This window comes from Sturnira hondurensis, unplaced genomic scaffold (genome assembly GCF_014824575.4).
Source record: "Sturnira hondurensis isolate 20B ecotype Veracruz unplaced genomic scaffold, ASM1482457v3 Scaffold0007797, whole genome shotgun sequence".
In the NCBI taxonomy this organism is placed as follows: Eukaryota; Metazoa; Chordata; class Mammalia; order Chiroptera; family Phyllostomidae; genus Sturnira; species Sturnira hondurensis.
In genome coordinates this window covers 749,893-770,159 of record NW_028080428.1, presented here as the reverse complement: position 1 = coordinate 770,159, position 20,267 = coordinate 749,893, and the positions used below count along the sequence as shown (strand labels likewise).

The following is a 20,267-nucleotide window of genomic DNA, read 5'->3' as shown; positions in this document are numbered from 1 at the left end:
CAGGGAGGGTAGGACTGAGCGTTCTGCTGTGCAGCCTGAGCTGACCTGTGGAGGCGGGACGTGCTGAGGACCACCTGCCCCATGTGGGGCAGGGTGGGAGGCATCTCTCCAAGGGCACGCTGGCCACAACCATTTCACTTTAGGGAGGTCAAGTCTCAGCTCCGAAGGTGTGAGCATCCCTGGGCACCCACCTCTGTGGCCTCTCTCGGACAGTGGCCTGTCAAGTGAGGCGGAAGGTCCAAGAATGGGCGTTTCTGCCCTAGGTCCAGGGCAGGGGGAGGGGAAGGGTGGGTGCTTCCGTGACTGACACCTGGCTGCCCGCCAACCCAACACAGCCTGTGACCCTGCTCCACCCTGTGGGTAGGGGGCTTCCTGGCTCCCACACAGGACAACCTCTCAGCCCTCCTGCCCTTCAAGGCTGGTCCTTGAGGCCACGTATCCTGCTAGCAAGCCCCTTCCCCCAATAATGGCCCAGACGGAACTGTCTTAATAAAAAAAAATAATTTATTGTCAACAAAGGAGATATATACAACACGGAAACGGAGAAAGGAGTCGGGGGATGGTGAAGCCCCCAGGTGGGCTGTTGGGCCTCCTGCAGGGGTGGAGTGGGAGGAGGTAATGGAGGCTTCCTGGTTGGGGAGCCTGAACAGGTGGGGGAGGAGAGGTGTCCCCCGAGGTAGTGGGACTCAGCTCAAACCCCATGGCGACCACCTGCTTCTCGTGTAAGGCACTGTGCCACAGGAGAATGGTGGAGGGCTAGGAAGAGTGGAAAAAGGCCGGGGGACGGGGCAGTCCGAGTCAGCAAGGGATGGGGCGGGTGTTCTCCCCAGGCCCAGTGCCCTACCACACGCTGGCCTCCACCGCCCTCGCCCACCTTGCCGGGCAGACATGTTTCTATGCCCCCTTCCTCGCCTCCATCCGGCCTTGGCACCTGGTTTTATTCATCAGGTGGCACAGCGGGCAGCTCTGAGAGCCAAAAGGGGACACTGCCTGCTCCACCCTGCTGCCCCAGGGAGGAGACCTGCGCAGCACCTGCTGCCTCTTGCTGCCCGGAAACGGGGGTGCTGGGTCCAACAGAACTATGGGCTGGCCTGGGGTGTCACCTGCTCCCACAGCCTTGGTCCCCGGGGGGCGCCTGCACCAGTCCTGCAGTGGGCTGACTGCCAGGGGCTCCTCTGTCCACGCGGATGACCTGCAGGTCCAGTGTCCCGCGAAGTCCCGAAGGGGACCCTGTGAAGAGAGCAGAGTCAGGGCCCTCCAGATGATGGCCTGCCTCGAGGATGCTCCTGAAGACTTCTGCAAACCGCACCCTCGTTTCCAGAGCCCTGTGCCCGGTGTGGGCGGAGGAAACCCAGCTGAGCAAATTCTGCTTTGTACTCACAGAAGCTGGTTTGTCTCCCTGATAAACTATAAGCTCCCTTAGGGTGGGCTGAATCTGTCATTTGCTGCTCTCTTCGGCAGCAATGTACTGGGCTGCTATGCTGTGCCCCACATGGTTCCTGCTGCTGGGGGTACGTCAACGCGTGGGGCAGCACAAGCGGCTTTCTTGGGATTTACGTTCCAGTAGTAAAAGCCAATCATCAAGAATAAACAAAAGACGCAAAACGATATGTATGGACAGGAGGGAAAAGATATGCCAGGGAAGGGGACAGGGAGGGTCTCATGAAAGACACTGAGCGAGATGGACAGGATGTGAGTGGTCAGCTATGCTGAGGGGGTGGGGGCACAGCCCTCCTGCGGAACAGCATGAGCGCCATGCTGCACGCACCTGCGGCAGGAGAGGGTGGCACAGACCAGGAAGGATCCTGGGATGAGGATCACGTGCCACGAGGACTCACTTATACCTGGAGGGCGACGGCAGGGAACAAAAGGGACTTTGCGAGGAGCAGGACCAGGGTGAGACTGGGGTTTCAATAGGGACACCAGCTGCTGCGTGAGACCCAACCACAGGGGAGGACAGGAAGCCAGAGACTAGTGAGGAGGCCATTATGGGAACCAGGCAAGAGACAGTGTGGGCATGGACAAGGACAGCTGCGGTGGAGGTGGGGCTAACAGCCCTGCTGATCAACTGACTGGTGTGGGGTTGACAGGGACAAGAGGGTGACTGAGGGTTTGACTCAAGCGAACTGGAGAATGAGGTGGCCAGTCTCGTCAGAGAGGACTGGGAAGAGCACATTGGCTGGGAGTGAGACGTGCCCACAGGGCCCTCCAGGCAGCCTGCTTCCAGCGTGTTCCCTGAAGGTCTCTGTTCCCTCGTGAGGGCTGTGTGGACACAGAGTAAGGACTTGCCAAGTCAGAGACTTCTGGAAACAGTGGGACTAAGCGCCACTTCTCCCTGGTAGTTGGGAGGTCAGAGAGGTGGGGGCGAGGGACAGGGCGGGAAGGGGAGCAAGCACCAGGAGAGGGGGGGCCTGAGAAGCGGTAGAGATGCCCTTTCAGAAACGGAGCAATGGCAGCCCCCAGGGCCAGAAAAGAGCAAATGTTGGGGGGGGCTTACCAGCCAAGCTGAGCCCCTTCAGCGCCCCAGAGCTACACCCTCTTCCCTCCTCACCCATCCCCCATCTCCTTCCACATTTGTGCGTGGTGTGTACATGCGCACACCTTCTCCAGAGGAGGGGGCGGGGGCTGAGTCGATTGTTTCTCATCAAGGCTTTGCTCTGAGTAGTGGCTCTGGAAACGTTGCCACCAGAACAACAGGTGAAGGTGGCTGCCACCCACTCATCTTTCAGTGAATCTTTACTGAGGGCTTTCTTTGTGCCAGGCACTGTCTCAGGGGCCAAGAACACAGCAGTGAACAAAGACCCCAACCCTCACGAAGCTCACATGCATACTCTCACACACACATACACACACCCTCTTCTTTCTTCCTGGGCAGTCTGGGAACATGCTGGGTTGGACCAAGGAATCCTATGCCAGGTCTCTGGATCTGACTCAGATTAATCACCAGCAAGACAAAGAGGCTCTTTTCCCCACCATTTGTGAGTGGGCCCTCAGGACCACCTTCTCCTCTGGCCTGGGCACCCTCTTCACTTTCATCCTACAAGACCCTTGGGAAGTCCCGGAAAGTCTTCCCTCACTGCTTCACACTCACATCCATCGGCTCGGGTGACCTGACCACAGCGAGCTTTTCCAACTTCTAAATCCTTGGTTTTTAAACTTTCAAGAGTGGCAGTATCTTTTTATTCAAATAAAATCTTCAGAGAACTTGAATATGTAAGATGACTCAAGGGGAGACGTTCAGGGGCAAGCCTCACAGCTTCCTGAGAAACTCATCCAAGCTTTGAGATCCTGAAACAGCCTGAGACCATCGGCCGGAAGCCTTCACTCTGCATAGGATGAGCGTGGGCACCCAACTACCGTCAGCTTCGTGGCCTCTGACCTGTACCCCCAGATGGACTATGAGCTTCTTGGGGACAAGGGCTGCCTCACTGGTGTCACTTTCCGGAGTGCTTCACTCGGGGGCTGGGCTGCAGAGCACTTGCTGTTGCACTGTTTAGTGTCTTCTGTGGCTTCCCGGCCTCGTCCGACCTCCACTGATCCTGCCACTGTCAAGAACGCCCATCAGTCCCCTCCATCCCTCTCACGCCATTCAGTGTGTTGGACCCTGAGGCCTCGGGCTTCCTGCCCTCCCCACAAAGGGACCTGAGATCTCAGGGATTCCCGCCTCAGCTGCTATTCACCACTCCGGACAGGGGGAGTCTGGGCACCGGCTACCCAAGGGTCAGAACGAAGGCTCTCTTTGGAGAATGAAAGCAGAAGACCCACTGAGCAGTGGAAGGGGCCAGCTGTTCGGAGCAGCGACCCACCGAAGACGAGGAGGCTGGGAATGCTCAAATCCAAGCAGGGCACAGTCTCGGGGAGGCTGGACCGGAATGGGCCTCAAGCTGAAATTTGACAGTTAGAACCGACAACTACAGAAGGGAGAAGGCCTGCCTCCAGACGAGAAAAAACAGAGCCCATTTTGGCAAAAAAACAACCAACCAAACAAAAAACCCTGAAGCGGTGAGCGTGTGGACATGCACGCACACAGCCAGAGCCCCGTGCAGGGTCTAGTGGGTACGAAGCAGATGATTCAGTGACGTGGGCTGAAGCAGCGGCACGCCTGCCCTTCCCTTTTGTGTGCCATCTTTCTCGGGCTCTGACTCCAAACGCTTGTTTCGGACAGGCTGGGCCAGGGCACTGCCTGGGTCACTCACTCCAAGAGCGACTTCCTGAGCCCCAGATGCTGTGAGCCGTGCCTGGCGTGGCGAGACGAAGAGAGGTACCAGGCTCAGCTGCTGCCCTCTGGAGCGTGTTCGAGTCTCGCCTGAGCCCTGCCACCACTTGGCTCCCAGACTAAGGTGGGCAAAGCAACCCTCCCAAGATGTCGGTGCCTTAATCCCCAGGACTCGTGAATCAGGAGTGCTACACGGTAGGGGAGAATGGAGGCCACGTGTGAGTTAACGGTGCCATCAGCCACCTTGAACACGGACGCCCACTGCACGCAGCCACGAGGGTCCTAGGTGGGCAAGAGGGAGGCAGAAGATGCAGGCCTAAGACAGCATCCTGAGGAAGGCTCTGGGGGCCACTGCGGGCTTTGAAAACAGAAGGGCACAGAGCAAAGAATGCGGAAGGCCTCTAGAATCTGGAAAAGGTAAGAGAGGGCCCCACTGGAGCTTCCAGAAGAAATGCAGCCCCATGACACCGTGATGTTTCAGCCCAGTGAGACCTCCGACCTCCAGGACTGAAACACAAAGCGTCTGTGCTGCCCTGAGCCACCGAGTCGGTGGTAACTTGTCAGAGCAGCCACAGGAAACAAACGCAAGCACCACCAGGGTTTTTCTCAGGAAGACACTTTCATAAGGACCAAGGGAACTGCGTGTAAATGATTCTTAAAATCAGAAGGGCGTGCTGCAAAAACGCGCTCACTGCCACCCTCTGCAGCTCACTGCACTGCTCTGCCCGCAGAGGTGTCTGGCAGGTACTCGCCCACCCCCCGTCAAGGGTCCCCAGTGGGCACCACGCAGGCTCCAGCTAGACTCAAACTCTGGGGAGCCCGACCTAGCCCAACCTGATGACCAATTTCAGGACATGCCTAAGGACCTTCCAGCAAAGCCTGCCCATATCCTTCAAATGTGCCGGCCCTAGGCCCCATCTTTCAGGGGATCCAAGCGCCAACCACCTCAAGGAGGCCAGAGCCCAGGGATGCAGCCTGCCTGCCCCCCCAAGGTCATCCTCTCCCGGGGGCTCACCTGGAGAGGGGCTTTCTGGCTGCGGAAGGCCGCCTTCGGCCGCTGTCCCCTCTTTGGGCGCGTCCTTGCTGTGTGAGGTCCTTGGCTGGGTGTGGGAAAAGAGCTGGAGGACGAAGCCAGGAGGGAAGGTGCCGTCAGTGAAGTGTCGGACCTCGGTGGGAGCCTCGAATGTCTCTGTGGGTGAGTCAGGTGACGGGGGGTCTGGAAAATGGGACAGACGGAACTGTGAGACCAGGACCTAAAGGCCTGAGCACCACTCAGATGAGGTGCAGGTGCCATAGCCAGAGCCCCCACCCAGGGCTCCCCCTCCACCTGGGTCAGGATCAGGGTCTGGGTCCAGGTCCAGGTCCAGGTCCAGGTCCAGGTTTTTGGTCATAGATCTGCTTCTTTTCTTTCTGACTGGCTCTTCCTCAGGGGGCTCCCTCCACCTCTGACCACGGGGCTTCTTATTTACTGGCTCTGTGGGAGGGGTAGCTATGAAAGAAGAAAAGGTCACAAACCTTTTGAAGGGAATGTGCCTGAACCTGCAACCTGAGGGCTGCTGAAGCTACCTGCCCAGTGGTCTCTCTCTCACCAGAACACAGGCATGCCCCCAGCTCAGCCTCACTGCTCCCCATGACTAACCTGGAAGCTCAAGGGGGCGGAGTCCCCTGGGCCGGGTCCTTCTAGGGCAGGATGTGCTGTCCTCAGAGTCAAGGAGAACGACGATCTCTGCTGGCATCGTGTCAGGGTCTGGGGCAGAGTCAGGGTCTGCACTGACATCCTGGCCTGGGTCTGAAGGGTGCAAATGCCCTGTGAACTTCACACATGCTCCCACGGGTCTACCTTCCTCTCACCCCCATCCTACGTGCAACTACCTGAGTTGGGTGGGGATGATTGATCAGCTCTGACATCTTGCAAAAGGGCCACCCCCTCACTCCAGGCCTCCAGGATGTTGCTCTTCTCCGAAGGGCTCAGGTCCAGGGTGTGGGGATGCTGCTCCAGGATGTGCGCACGCGCTGTGTCGGCGGAGGGGAACCGGATCTCTGCCCCACACACCATGCACAGCGTCCGCCCGCTGCCTCCTGGGCTACTCCCCACTAGGAACTCCTGCTCCCAGGACACCTGCTGCCTGGGCTCCTCGCAGCTACTGCCGCCTGCCTCCAGCAGGCTGGGCCTCCGCGGCGGGGTCTTCTCCTGGTGGGCCACTATGGAGGTAGAGGAGGGGGCGGTGCTATGAGCAAAGGTGCCCATGGCCAACGTTACCTAGAACACAAATCTGCAAACTTGGTGATGTGGGGAAGGGGGAGGAGCATTCCCCCTGTGAAAAAGCTGAATAAATGGAGCCGCAGCAGCCACCTCAGAGGAACAGCCTTGCCCGTCTTACGCCTCAGCCCTCCGGAATGTCACAAAGGGCAAAGTCAGCTCTGGACAGGGCCTGAGTGATGCTGGGGCCTAAGGGCCTGTCCGCGAGGATGACAGGAAAGCAGATACAGCGACCAACTGACTGGCAGCTGACGGACTGAAGATGAAAACATCCTTTAAATGCGTACTTATCTAAAGACATTCTTTAGAATTTGCGTCACTAGTTAGCTCACCTGCGCCAACAGAAATGCCTTCCACCTACGGATGTGACGGCTCCCCTCCCTTCCATGTCATAAACACCCCTGGTCGTTTTCTCCCACTCGGAACACTTCAGAGGCGGGCCAAGGCAGGTTAATAATAAGGAATACGGCAATTAATAAATGAACGATCACCCAAGAATAAACTCTGTGTTTTGCAGACTCACATCAGCTGTAAACCCACTTTCGCCCACCCCTGTATTCAGGTTTCTGCCTGAAATCAGGAATTCCCCAATAGCTCTTCTTTTTGGTTTCAAAAAAATGCTTACCTCTCCCTTAGGCCTCTTATTTTTAGCTTAACACCAGCCCATCTCTTTCTCCCTTTCCCTGGAGCCCATGAGGGGCTGGTAACACTAAACACAGCCTGTGTGCCTTGGCGTTCCGGCAGGAGTCTCCACATCCCCTTTCACGCTGGCCTCAGACCACAGGTGCACGCGTGTTTTCCCAGCAGGCTGTGAGGTTCTTGCACGTCTTCCAACTCGGTACACTGCCCAGATTCCCCGATCACTCCTGCAAACTCCTATTCTTCTGTAATGGACCTGCTCGAATTCTCACCCCTGCGAAGCCTCCCTGAACTCCCAACCCCTGGCAGCTGGAAATATTCACGTGTTGCTTCCGGGCCACAGCACACTTTCTCGGGGACAAAGACAGTAAATTTTATCATCTTCTTGTTTCCACAGGGCCTGGCACAAAGGACAGATGCTCAATGAACCTTCGGTCAGTGAATGCCATGTGCCTGCTCTCTTCCCCTGTTGAGGCCTGTTCAGAAGGCAGGTCACGCCATCAAAAGTAGCCTCTCGTTGCACAGAGCTCCCAGAGCATTTGCAGCTGTAACCTCATGGTCACTGATCTGCCTGGCACCTGCCCTTTGTGCACAAGGACCAAAAGCTGCGAAAGTAGGAGCTCTTTGTAGCTTGGCAAAGGCAGGCAGCCGAGGGCTGTGTGGAGCGCCTACGATTCCTCATGGGTACAGCTTTTGCCACAGGAGAGGATGAAATGAACTATGGGAGGCCCCAATACCTGGGTGCCATATGAAAGACATGGCCTTTGAAATGGCTGAGAATTGGCTGGACTCACGAGGCTCCAGGCCCAAAACTGGGTTGTGCCCATCTCCCATGCGACCGTGGACTGGAACCTTGACCGCAAGGGACAGTCAGGTTTTCTTTCCCACTGCTCGTCCGACACCGCTCTCACCTAGGCCACCAATGTCAAACCCAGCAGTCTGTTCTTAAGCCTCACCTTCTGACCCATAACTTCTACTGCCTGTCACTCAGCTTTCGGGCTACTGCCTTCTTACTTCACTGGGGCTCCTCAGTCATCTGTGCCCATTCCTCACCTCTTCTCAGGGCTCTATGCAGCTCCCTCACCTCTTCCAGGTCATCGCTAAAGAACTGCATTCTTGCCACGGCCTTCGCCGCCACCCTTCACATTCCACTCCCTGCACAGCACACAGCAGCACCTGATGTACGGTATGCGGTATCTGTTCCTGCATCTCCAGGGACACTGTGGGCTCCAGGCAGCACAGACTTCTGATCTTTCGTACCTGTGTCTCCAGCACTAAGCACAGCGCCCGCATGCAGTGGTGCTCAGACATGTCTGAGGAGGGGCTGACTTCATCTCCAGCCTGGAGTCACTGGGGCACGCCAGGACTCAGTCCTAGGACCCCTTCCTCTCACGGTCTTGTCCCGCTGCCCCCCTGATGATGGTTCTCATAGTTCTATCTTCAGCCAGCCTCTTCCTTGAATTCGAGACCCGTCTGTCTAGCTTCCCGCCTGCCCTCCGATGTGTCACAGGCACCTCATATGGACCACGATCCACCTGGAACTCCAAGCCTCCCCACGCCTGCATCGCAGGCTGCCCACCTCTGCAAGAGGGGGGCCCATCTTTCTAGTTGCTCACGCCCAAAGCCTTGACCTCATCCTCTTCTCTCCCACCCCCAAACCTTGAAGAAGCGCCTTGCTTCAGGACCTCTGCACTTGCATTTCTCTCTAAAACGCTTTCCCTCCATCTCTCTACAAGGTTCACTCCTGCACTTCCTTTGGATCTGGGCTCAAACTCCACCTCATTACAGAAGCCTTTCCCCACCACTTGCTATTCCAAATAAAACACTCACCCCACTCTTTCCCCCTTAGCTGCTTTAGTGTTCTCTGAACCCTTTATTGCCACCTAACATACTGCCGGTTTACTTACATCTGTCTGCCTTTGGTCCTGTGTGTGTGTGTGTGTGTGTGTGTGTGTGTGTGTGTTCCAGAGCCCTCGGCACACCCAGCCTAAATCAGTGCCTGGCACTGAGTAGGTGTCCCGGGTTTAACTGCTCTGGACTTCTAGTTCCTCCTCCCCAAGTGGGGAAGAAGGCCACTGCTGTGGGCTGGGAGGCTTGAGACAGCCTGGCGTGGAGCCCTCACTACACATGAGTGGCCGTGGGGAAAAGATCTCTGTGGCTGTGAGAGCTCGGAGGAGGACAGCTCGGCTAATTTCCTCCCTCACTTCCTAACCCTGCGGATTCTAAGGGAGCAAGAGGCAGTGCAGGCCGGCGGGCATCACTTTCCCCTGAGGTAAAAATGAATGGATTCGCCCTCGACCTCTTTAGGGTGCTTTCCCTCAGAAGAGGAGAGGTACCCGGAATGAAAAGGTATTTGCATTTCCATGACTAGCACTTCTTCCATTACGGTGGCCCTTTGTTTCCTCAAGGTCTGCAAGGTCCGGGGGACTGAAGACATTGGTGGAAGGGGAGGGGAAGCCTGCGTTCCCAGCCCTTCCTCAAATCTCCTCCCGCCGCCAATCTCCCTCCTCAGCAGGCACCTCTTTCCCAAAATCGGGTGCCGCGAGCAATCCCATGTACCCCTGAAGCTCTAGAATCTGACACCTGTGGCTTGTGCAAGTAAAAGGCCCACAGCGGGAAGGGGAGCTGCAAACCTGTATATACCGAGGGCCCTTAAAATCCTCCTGGCCGGAGGCAGTGGCGCCTGCCTCGATCCTCCGAACCACTCTGGACACCAGGCTGCCGCGCCCAGTCTCGGGCCTGGAGGCCTCGCCGCCCCTCGGCCTGCAGCACAAGCCTGGCCACTGGGCCTGCCTCCGCTCTGCGGGGTGACCGCGGCCGCAGACAGCCAGTGGCCACGGGGATCCAGCCACGGGTGCCGAGCCCGGGAGAGTGGGCGCTCGGGCAGCAGAAGACCCCGAGCGTTGCGGGTGTGGATCGAAGGCTCCCGACCCTGGGCGGGGGAGGGGGGAATTCAGGGAGGCCTGAGATTCCAAACCGGGTGGGGGCGGGGCAAGAGCGCACCGGGCCCAAACAGAACCGGGGTGGGAGGTGAACCCCACACCCAAGAAAGGCAGGGGATGCCCGGGCCCCTACTGGGTGAGGGGCAAGAACGAGCCCCGGGTCGTGACACGGAAGTGGGGTCCCCTCCCATCCTCACCTCTGAGCATCGGCTCGGGCCGCGGAATTACCGCCACCACCACGGCCTCCTCCTCCTCCTCCCCTTCCTCGCATTTCAGTGTCACCTCGAAGCAGTCGAGTGGGGCGCCTTCGGCCTTCAGGGCCATGGTGCGGCTGGGGATATCGCGACGGCTGGACGCTGGAGGACCCGCGCGCAGGCCTGGGCGCTCAACCACCTTCCGCCCGCACCGCCCCCTCCCCGCCGCCCCTCGTCCACTTCCCGAGACCCGCCGGACCTGCGACGGGCACGTCCGGGCCTCCCCGAGACCTGCTGCGTCGGGACCCCGGACCGGGAGAGTTCAATCCGGGGCCCCAGCCCCCTGCCGTCCCCTTTTATGGAGCCTCATTGTCGGCGCCCGCCGAGCCGGCCGCCGCGGGCCCGCCCCCAAACGCGGCGCAGCCAATCGAGCGCGGCTCCGCCCCGCGCACGCGGCTCCGTTAGAATCTCAGGACTCGCCGGGCGGCGCGAAGGGTCGGCGGGCTCCTGGCAGCATTCCGATGTCGGGGCCTGGCGGGCGTACCTCACCCTGGAGGGGTCTTTCTGAGCCGGTTGGCCGAGTCCACTGGGTTGCCACCCTACGTTGCGATGCCGATCGGGCCGTTTGCTAGCAGGAAGTGTTCCATCGGGGTCCCTTTTGCCTTTCCCTGACCAAGCCTGCTTCCGCTAGAAGATTCCCGCGGCGGGAGCAGAACCCGTGGGGGAGCGGAAAGGGTCTTAGCGTGGGAAGTGTGGAAACGGAATTACCTCCGACCTGCCAGCTCTGTGATCTTGGACACATTATCTCTTAGATACTCGTACTTTCTTTGGAAAAGCATGGCGGGGGGGGGCAGCTCTAGACAAGGGCAGGCAACGATGATGAGCCAAGTGGAGTGTGGGCGTATGCAAACCCTCCCTAATGATTATGATTTCTAGTTTTTATTATTTTTTAAATTTTTGTAACTTATTTGAACCAGAGGATACATCTCGTAGCAAGATCTCAAGAGACCGAGATAAATGCTTCCTCTGATTTCCAGTTTTCTGCTTTAACATTTTATTTACAGAGAGAGGGGAAGGGAGGGGAAAAAGAGGGAGGGAAACATCCATGTGAGAGAGAAACATGAAGCACGATCCGTTGTCTCTTGTACCCTTCCCCACCGGTGACCAAACCTGCAACCCAGGCATGTGACCTGACAGGAAATGGAACCTGCGACCTTTCCCCTCACTGGACTACAGCCGGCCAACTGCATCACCAGGGTCCGTGCTAATTTACATTTTTTAACGTGAGTTTAGGAAGTGTGACCCTCCCAAGGTCACACAGAAATCCCTGAGAGCCCCAAGACCAGAGTCGGGTCGCCATGACGCTGCAGCTTCACGCTCCTGGGGCTGGGCTTTTAGCGGTGCCGTCCGGGGGGCATCTCCCTTTGCCCTGGAAGCTTCCGGAGATTTCAGTGGAGATAATGTCCCGCACTGAACCGCCATCTTAAAATGCGTCTATCACAGACCAAGCGCAGTAATGATGCAGAATACTGTACAGATTTGCTTGCCTGTGGCAGTGCTCCCATAAGATTATCATGGGGCTGAATAATTCCTACAGCCTCCTGACTTCGTAGTGGGAGCACTTTCTGAAAAGAGCCACACCTCCTCAGGAAGAGCCTCAGACAGGTCCTCCAGGAGGTGTTCCCGAAGCACGATGGTCATCAAAGGAGATGGCCGCTCCTTGCTGTTACTGGCCTTGAAGAACCTGGGGAGGGGGCCGCCCAGGTGGAAGTGCTGTCTGATATGTGTGTTTGTGTCCTAGTGTCCAACCAAAACGTTTAAAAAGTAAAACAAATTGTTTTTCTTTTTTGTTAAAGGTTTTATTTATTTTTAGAGAGAGAGAGGGGCCCTGGCTGGTGTAGCTCAGTGGATTGAGCACAGGCCTGCGAACCAGAGGATCGCAGTTCGATTCCCAGTCAGGGCACATGCCTGGGTTGCAGGCCAGTTCCCTGCAGGCCAACTCCCAGCAGGGGACTCACGAAAGGCAACCATACATTCATGTTTCTCTCCCTCTCTCCTTCCACTCGAAAGATAAATAAATAAATAATTTAAAAAATGTGTTAGAGATAGAGAAAGGAAGAGAGAGAAAGGAAGAGAGACATCAATCAGCTGCTTCTCATGCCCCCCACCCCCAACAGGGGATCTGGCCAGCAACCCGGGCATGTGCCCTGACTGGGAGTCGAACTGGCGACCTTTTGGTCCACAGCCCATCGCTCGATCCAGAGCCACACATTTTCCGTATTGCCCTCTGAGGTGCAGTTTCTCTTCTCTTTTTGCCTGTCGTTCAGGCTCCAGCGGGTGTCCAGACCAGACTCCTCTGCACTTCCAGGTCTTGCTGGATGGGCTGCTGTGGCTCCCACACACTGGGGCTCGCTGAATTCCGTTTCCTCCGTCTGTGCCTCTGGTGTGGCAGAGTGGGCAGCTTTTGTTTTTGCCACTCTCTGGGTTGCCTCACTGCTCCCTGTTGGGCTTCTTGGCCCTTCGGTCGTCCCCATCACTACTGGTGTCGCCAACAGCTGGCATGAAATGATCCCTTTTACATTTTTAGAGTGGTTCCTGTTTTCCTGGTTGAACACTGAGTGATACACCCAGTATTATTATACCAAGCACTTGATACACATTATTGCTCAGTCCTCACAAGTCTCGTGTGGAGATTGTATTGTTCCCATTTCATAGAGCAGGAAGTTGAGGAAGTTAAATTATTTGCCCAAGATAATACAGCAAGAGTCCTATTTCATCAAATCTGAGATGAACATCCCCCCCACCCCCCACATTTTAACAGCTTTGAAATGAGGATGATTTCTGTGATGGACATCAGTGAAATTTTAGGAATATCAAGAAAGTATAAGATGGTTCTTCTGATAGTGCGATATGGTGACTTATAAAAAATACATATGTGGTCAAAATATATTCCTCCCATACAGGGTGGGCAAAAGTAGGTTTACAGCTGTTTGCATGGAACTAGCACAAGAATTAATGAATAATAATACAAGAATAAACTATATTTTTGTGTACTCACAACTGTGAACCTACCTTTGCCCCACCCTGTATGTGTCATTCCAGGCTCCCCAAACCTTAGGAATGGAGAGCGATAAAGGTGTTTTTTGTTGTGTAAAGTAGATGAGTTTGGATCTCACCCAAGGGTGGGGCTGGTTGCCCATAGGATTCAACAGACGGCTGGAGGATTGGGACTTTCAGTCCTCAGGCCTCAATTTCCAGGGAGGGAGGCGGGGCTTGAGGTTGAATCAGTTGCCAAAGGTCAGTGGGGACTAAGGAATGAACCCTGCTAAGCGAAATAAGCCTGATTGTGAAAGACAAGTACCATAGGATCTCATCTGTAAGTGGAAGCTAATCAACAAAACAATCAAGCAAAATGTAACCAGAGATGTTGAAATAAAGAATAAACTGACAGTAACCAGAGGGGAGGCGAGAGGGGATAATTGGGGCAGGGGGGTGGGGGGGGAGTGGGAAGGGTCATCAAGGAACATCTATAAAGGACACATGGACAAAGGCAAAGGGGGGAAGGATCAAGGGTGGGAGGTGGGGATGGCTGGGGTGTGTGGGAGTGGTGGGGGGAAGACAATGGAGACAATTGTACTTGAACAACAATAAAAAGAAGAGAAAGAGAAAAACAAAAAAAATTATATACATATAAGAAAGGACATCTTGTCAGCCGTTTTTCAGAGAGCTTCTGTGTGGGGGAACCAGAGCACCTCTGCCCTACCCGCCACCTGCAGGGTCCCCACCTCCCCGGGGGACAGCAGCTCCTTGGTTTAGGCCCTCACCCTGTGTGTGTCTTCATCTGGCTGTGGTGTGTGTCCTTTAATATTCTTTGTAATAAATCGGTAATCTAGAGAGTAAACGGGTTTCCCTGAGTTCAGTGAGCCATTCTAGCAGGGTAATTAAACCCGAGGAGGGTTCTGGACAACTCGGATTTGTAGCTAGTTGGTCAGAAGTACAGTTAACAGCTTCAGTTGGAGGGGGTTGCTGGAACCACCAATTTGTGGCCCGGCTGGCAGCTGAAGCGCAGGGTGGTCTTCGGGGACTGGGGCTTTTACCTGTGGATGCTGATTCCATCTCTGGTTAGACAGGGTCATGACTGAGTTGGATCCTTGGACACCCTGCAGGGTGGAGGGGGGTCACTTGGTGTAAAGAAGCCAACACGCACATGTGCGCATGCACTGGAGTTGGGTCTGGGAAGGGTCCCGGGCAGACAGTGACGTGACCCGCAGAATGAGACAAGGATGAACCCACAAAAGTGACTTTGCCTTTTTCTGAGTGGTCGCTGCTCCTTTCCCAAAGATCTGTCTAGATCCCTGTTTGAATCCTCCTGCCTCCTGTATAAAAACGTCATAAAGACACCCAGTCTCTGAATCGCTCCTGCTCCTGGACAGCATTCAGTCCAGAGCTGGTCCCCACGTCCCCAGTCCCTCCGTAGGACCATGGGACAAAGGCCGGTGTGTGAGGCTTCCCCAGGGGCACGTCCTCCTTCGCTTCAGCGAGTTAAAGAAACCTGGTTGTTTTTGACTACAGGTGTGTTTCTGTGAGCTTTGACAACCTTAACCAATTTCTTCTGCTTACATTTTCATGTTTATATCTATGAAGAGGGATGTGTAATAAAAAATCTATGCCAACATACCAGTAAGTCTCACAGAGCTCTTTTATTTATTTTTTAAAATTTTATTTATTTATCTTTAGAGGGGAAGAGAGAAGTATCAATGTATGGTTGCCTCTCGTGAGTCCTCTACTGAGAACCGGACCGCAACCCAGGTATGTGCCCTGAGTGGGAATCAAACCGTGATCGTGTGGTTCGCAGGCCCACGCTCAATCCACTGAGCTACGCCAGCCAGGGCTTCACAGAGCTCTTTTAATAAGTATACAAGACATAAGAACTCATTGAGTTGGATTTGGCGGTGTTTTTTCCTGAGGGGTACATGCAATAACGGTTCATCTTGCTGTCTATGGTGTGCTAGGTTTTTAAAAAATATATTTAATTGATTATGCCATTACAGTTGTCTTATTTCCCCCTCCTTCATTCCCTTCCACCCTGCACACCCCCCATCACCCCCCCTTTAGTTCATGTCCATGTGTCACAAGTACTTTAGATTCTACATTTCCCACACTACTCTTGCCCTCACCCTATTTTCTCCCCACCGTCTATGCTACTTTTTCTCTGTATCTTCTCCCCCTTCTCTTCCTCCCACTCCCCTGTTGCTAACCCTCCATGTGATCTCCATTTCTGTGGCTCTGCTCCCAATCTAGCTGTCCTCTTGGTTTGCTTTTGTTTTAGGTGTGGTTGTTAATAACAACTGAGTTTGCTGTCCTTTCACTGTTCCTATGTTTTATCTTCTTTTTTTAGATAAGTCCCCTTAACATTTCATATAACAAGGGCTTGGTGATGAGGAACTCCTTGGGCTTGACCTTATCTGAGAAGTGCTTTATCTGCCCTTCCATTCTAAATGAAAGCTTCGCTGGATAGAGCAATCTTGCCTTTCATGACTTGGACGACTTCTTCCCAGCCCCTTCCTGCCTGTAAGGTCTCTTTTGAGAAATCAGCAGACAGTCTGATGGGAATGCAGGTAGTGGCCAGAGCAGGGCCGTCTCCAGTTTGGCCGCTGTCCTTGCTCTTTCTACTGCACTTACCACACAGCCCCGCAGTGAGCCTTGAGGGGTCGTCCAGTGCACAAAAGTGTAGATACTAGCTCCAATATATACACGAAGAAACTGAATCAGAGAGAAATAATCATCTGAGATCAAAGGACTTGCAAGTCACAGAGCGGTTCTGTTCCACTGTGAGGTGGGGCTCTTTTCTGTTACGCCTGCTGCTGAGCCAGCCCTGTCTGTGCCAGGCGCCTGAAGAGAACTACAGCCTGTCTTAGATGGACTTATTAGGAGTTCCCATCCACTGGGTATACAGCCGGTGCTAAGTGAGCACTTGTGGAAGGGACTGGAATCGAAATTGCTGAGATTGCCCCATGTGGAGGAGAGTGGGTACAGACTGGCCTTGGGATGTGAGGCCCTAAAGTTGGAAGAGTGGACTGGAGATGGGAGAAGTGGGGATGAATTGCCTTTGTTTCAGCATCCAGTTGCTCAAGGCCACTCTCCCTACTGTCCCCTGGGCTAGAGCCCCCTGCTGGGATGAAGCTTTTCCTTCCTGTACAGCTTTTCCTAGTGGTGGCATTGGAGGGTCTCGGTGACGAGCCAGGACAGGGACTAGGCTGCTGCAAGACCTAAGTCTAGACAGAGCTTTACATGGGGGGAGGGCTGTTTGAAGACTACGTGAGAGGTGGGTGTGGCTTTATTCATATTGGCATTTTGCTGCAGTCTACAAAAGCCGTAACAAACGGATGTCTATGCTTTTTAGCTCAGTAATCTTATTACCAAGAGTTACCTTAAAATCACCCAAAAGAAGAAAAATGACCTAACAAAGATGCTATAGTGGTTTTCACTGCTTGAACTTAGTTGATTCCCACTCCTAGGGGAGTTTTTACTCATTTTCATGCAGTCAGGGGTCCCCTCCTCTTAAATTAGCTGGAACAGCTCTCCTGTGAAACCTGGCGTGGCAAACACTAAATATGTTTTTCGAATCCCAGTCTCTCATAGTCTGTGGGCTCCGCCAGGGCAGCTCCACTTCTTGTCCACTTTTCTAGCCTCATCACTGGCCCAGAAGCTGTGGTGTTAGTACCTGCTCAACGCCTACCCTCTAGGGCTCTCGTTCAAACTAAACAGGGATTTATTGGCTCCTGGACTTTAAGAAAGGGCTGACTGCCCAGTCATGAGAAGGGCAGGGATACCTGCAGGCTTTAGGGACAGCTGGCCCAGGATGCGAATGCCACCAGGGCAGTCTTTCCCTCCTGGTCTTTTTTTTTTAAGGGAAGGAGAGAAACATCAATACATGAGCGATACATCGATTGGTTGCCTCTGGCACACCCCCTACTGGGGACCCGGTCAGCAACCCAGGCATGTGCCCTGACTGGGAATTGAACCAGCAACATTTTGGTTCACAGGCTGGTGCTCAATCCAGAGTCACACCAGCCAGGGCCCATCCTGGTCTTTGTCTCCTTCTGCGCATCAGCCTTATTCTCTTCTTGTACATGGGCTTTTCCCAGGCAGCAGATGTGACTGCTATTTACCATAGATTAGAAGCTCTGTAAATTTCAGACCTTGTTTCTCCTCCACTGCCCATGCTGCCGGGCACTGTAGGACATACTCCCATCATCAAGTGACTGATGGCCCTGAACTTTGGTGTCACAAAAAGGCACTGATTCAATTTAGGGGGCAATAGGATTTCTTGAAGCAATTCCTATTCAGGCCAGATACCAATCTTTGTATAGGGAAGTGGCTATGAGCTATATAAATCTACACCAGAGCCCTGGCTGGTGTAGCTCAGAGAATTGAGCACAGGCCTGCGAACCAGAGGATCACAGTTCGATTCCCAGTCAGGGCACACACCTGGGTTGCAGGCCGGTTCCCTGCAGGCCAACTCCCAGCAGGGGACTCACCAAAGGCAACCATACATTGATGTTTCTTTCCCTCTCTCCTTTCCCCTCTAAAGATAAAGAAATAAATAAAATCTTTCAAAAAAATCTACACCAGTAAACTACTGCAATTACTAAACCACCACTGAGCTCAACAGTTGGAAAATGCCATTGGCCACCCCACTTGTACTTCGCATGAGGGGAAGAACAGTGGAAATGAAGGCAGGAAAAACTCAGCCAATAGAGTGCAATAAGAATTTTTGGAACCAGGCCCTGGCTGGTGTAGCTCAGTGGATTGAGCGCAGGCCTGCGAACCAGAGGATCACAGTTTGATTCCCAGTCAGGACACATGCCTGGGTTGCAGGCCGGTTCCCTGCAGGCCAACTCCCAGCAGGGGACGCATGAAAGGCAACCATACATTGATGTTTCTCTCCCTCTCTCCTTCCCCTCTAAAGATAAATAAATAAATAAATAAAATCTTTAAAAAAAAAGAATTTTTGGAACCAGTTAATGTCATAGTAAATTATTAGAAATAGTTACAATGCTCCAACAACAGGAACTGGCTGATTAAATGATGGTGTTTTAGCACCAAAAAGAACAGCTCTGTGGAGACTTCTGGGCAAGATGGAGGCACAGGTGCATACACTAAGCCTCCTCGCACAACCACAAGAAGGATAAAAAATTTAAAAACAAAAGCCAACCGGAACTGTAAAACAACCAAAACAATCGAACTGTATGGAAGTCTGACAATCAAGAAGTTAAAGAAGAAACAATCATCCTGACCAGCAGGAAGGGCGGAGGTGGGTAGCCTGGACAGAGAGGACTCACAGCAAGGTGACGGCTGGAGGACCCGGGCAGGTGGGGTAGAGGCTGGTGGAGCATGGGGTTCCACATTTGCGTGCGGATAAACCAAGAGGAACAACTGGGAATCGAGACAGACCACACAACCCAGTGTGGGGATATAGAGCCTCAAAGCCTCTGACCGAAAAAACCTGTGGGGGTTGAGGTGGTGTGAGAAACTTTCAGCTTCACAGGTGAGTTTGTTGGAGAGATCTACGGGGTCCTAGAACGTACACAAAACCACCCTCCTGGAAATCAGCACCAGAAGGGTTCAATTTGCTTGTGGGTAGCAGCTGAGGGGACTGGAAACCGGCGGAGAGCTGAGCCCGCCTCATTGTTCCCTCTCGGACCCCTCCCCCACATACAGTGCCACAACACAGCAAGGTAGGTTGCCCCGCCTGGGTGAATACCTATGGCTTGGCCCCTTACTAGATACAGGTGCCCGGACACACACACGAACACGCACACACACACACACACACACACACAGAGGCCCAAGTGAAGGCTATGAAAAGTGAAATAAAGGGAACCAACAGTGAAGGAAAAGAAACCGGAACTCTAATCAACAATTTGGAGCAGAAGGAAGAAATAAACATTCAACCAGAACAGAATGAAGAAACAAGAATTAAAAAAAAAAATGAGGAGGCCCTACCTGGTGTAGCTCAGAGGATTGAGCCTGGGCTGTGAACCCAAGGGTCGCTGGTTCGATTCCTCGTCAGGGCACATGCCTGAGTTGCAGGCCAGGTCCCCAGTAGGGTTGTGTGAGAAGCAACCGCACATTGATGTTTCTCTCCCTCTCTTTCTCTCTCCCTTCCCCTTTCATTAAAAATAAATAAGTAAAATCTTTTTTTTTTAAATGAGGAGAGGCTTAGGAAACTCCAGGGCAACTTCAAAGGTTCCAACATCTGAATCATAGGGGTACCAGAAGAAGGAGAGGAAGAGCAAGAAATTGAAAACTTATTTGAAAAAATAATGAAGGAGAATTTCTCTAATCTGGCAAAGGAAACAGACTTCCAGGAAGTCCAGGAAGCTCAGAGAGTCCCAAACAAGTTGAACCCAAGAAAGTGCATACCAAGGCACATCATAATTAAATCACCCAAAATTCAAGAGAAGGAGAGAATCTTAAAAGCAGCAAGAGAAAAGGATACACTTGCCTAAAAATGAGTTCCCTTAAGACCATCAGCTGATTTCTCAGAAGAAACCTTGCTGGCAACAAGGGGTTGGAGAAAAGTATTTGAGGTCATGAAAGGCAAGGACATACATTCAAGATGACTCTATCCAGCAAAGCTTTCATTTAGGATGGAAGGGCAGATAAAGTGTTTCCCAGATAAGCTCAAGTTAAAGGAGTTCATCATCACTAAGCCCTTATTATATGAAATGTTAAAGGGACTTACCTAGGAAAAAGAAGAAGATCAAAAATACCAACAGTAAAATGACAGCACACTCACAACTATCAACAACCAAAGCTAAAAAACAAAACAAAACAAAAAGCCAAACCAAGCACACAACTAGAACAGGAACAGAATCACAGAAATGGAGATGACATGGAGGCTTATCGCAGAGAAGGGGAGCGGGGAGTGGGGAAAAAGGTACAGGGGAAAAGTAGCATGAATGGTAGGTACAAAATAGATGGGAGGAGGTTAAGAACAGTATAGGAAA

At 53.5% G+C, this 20,267-nt stretch overlaps 1 protein-coding gene across 1 annotated transcript; it reads right to left on the bottom strand.

The window, feature by feature from the left end:
* Positions 1 to 486: 486 nt before the first annotated feature.
* SPINDOC (spindlin interactor and repressor of chromatin binding) lies at positions 487 to 10,646 on the bottom strand. Its single transcript, XM_037052997.1, is given in 7 exon segments — positions 487 to 1,180; positions 1,182 to 1,230; positions 5,232 to 5,432; positions 5,544 to 5,705; positions 5,856 to 6,005; positions 6,089 to 6,418; positions 10,255 to 10,646. Coding segments are annotated over 7 exon segments (1,305 nt in total). The 5' UTR covers positions 10,382 to 10,646; the 3' UTR covers positions 487 to 894.
* Between the last annotated feature and the right edge of the window lie 9,621 nt (positions 10,647 to 20,267).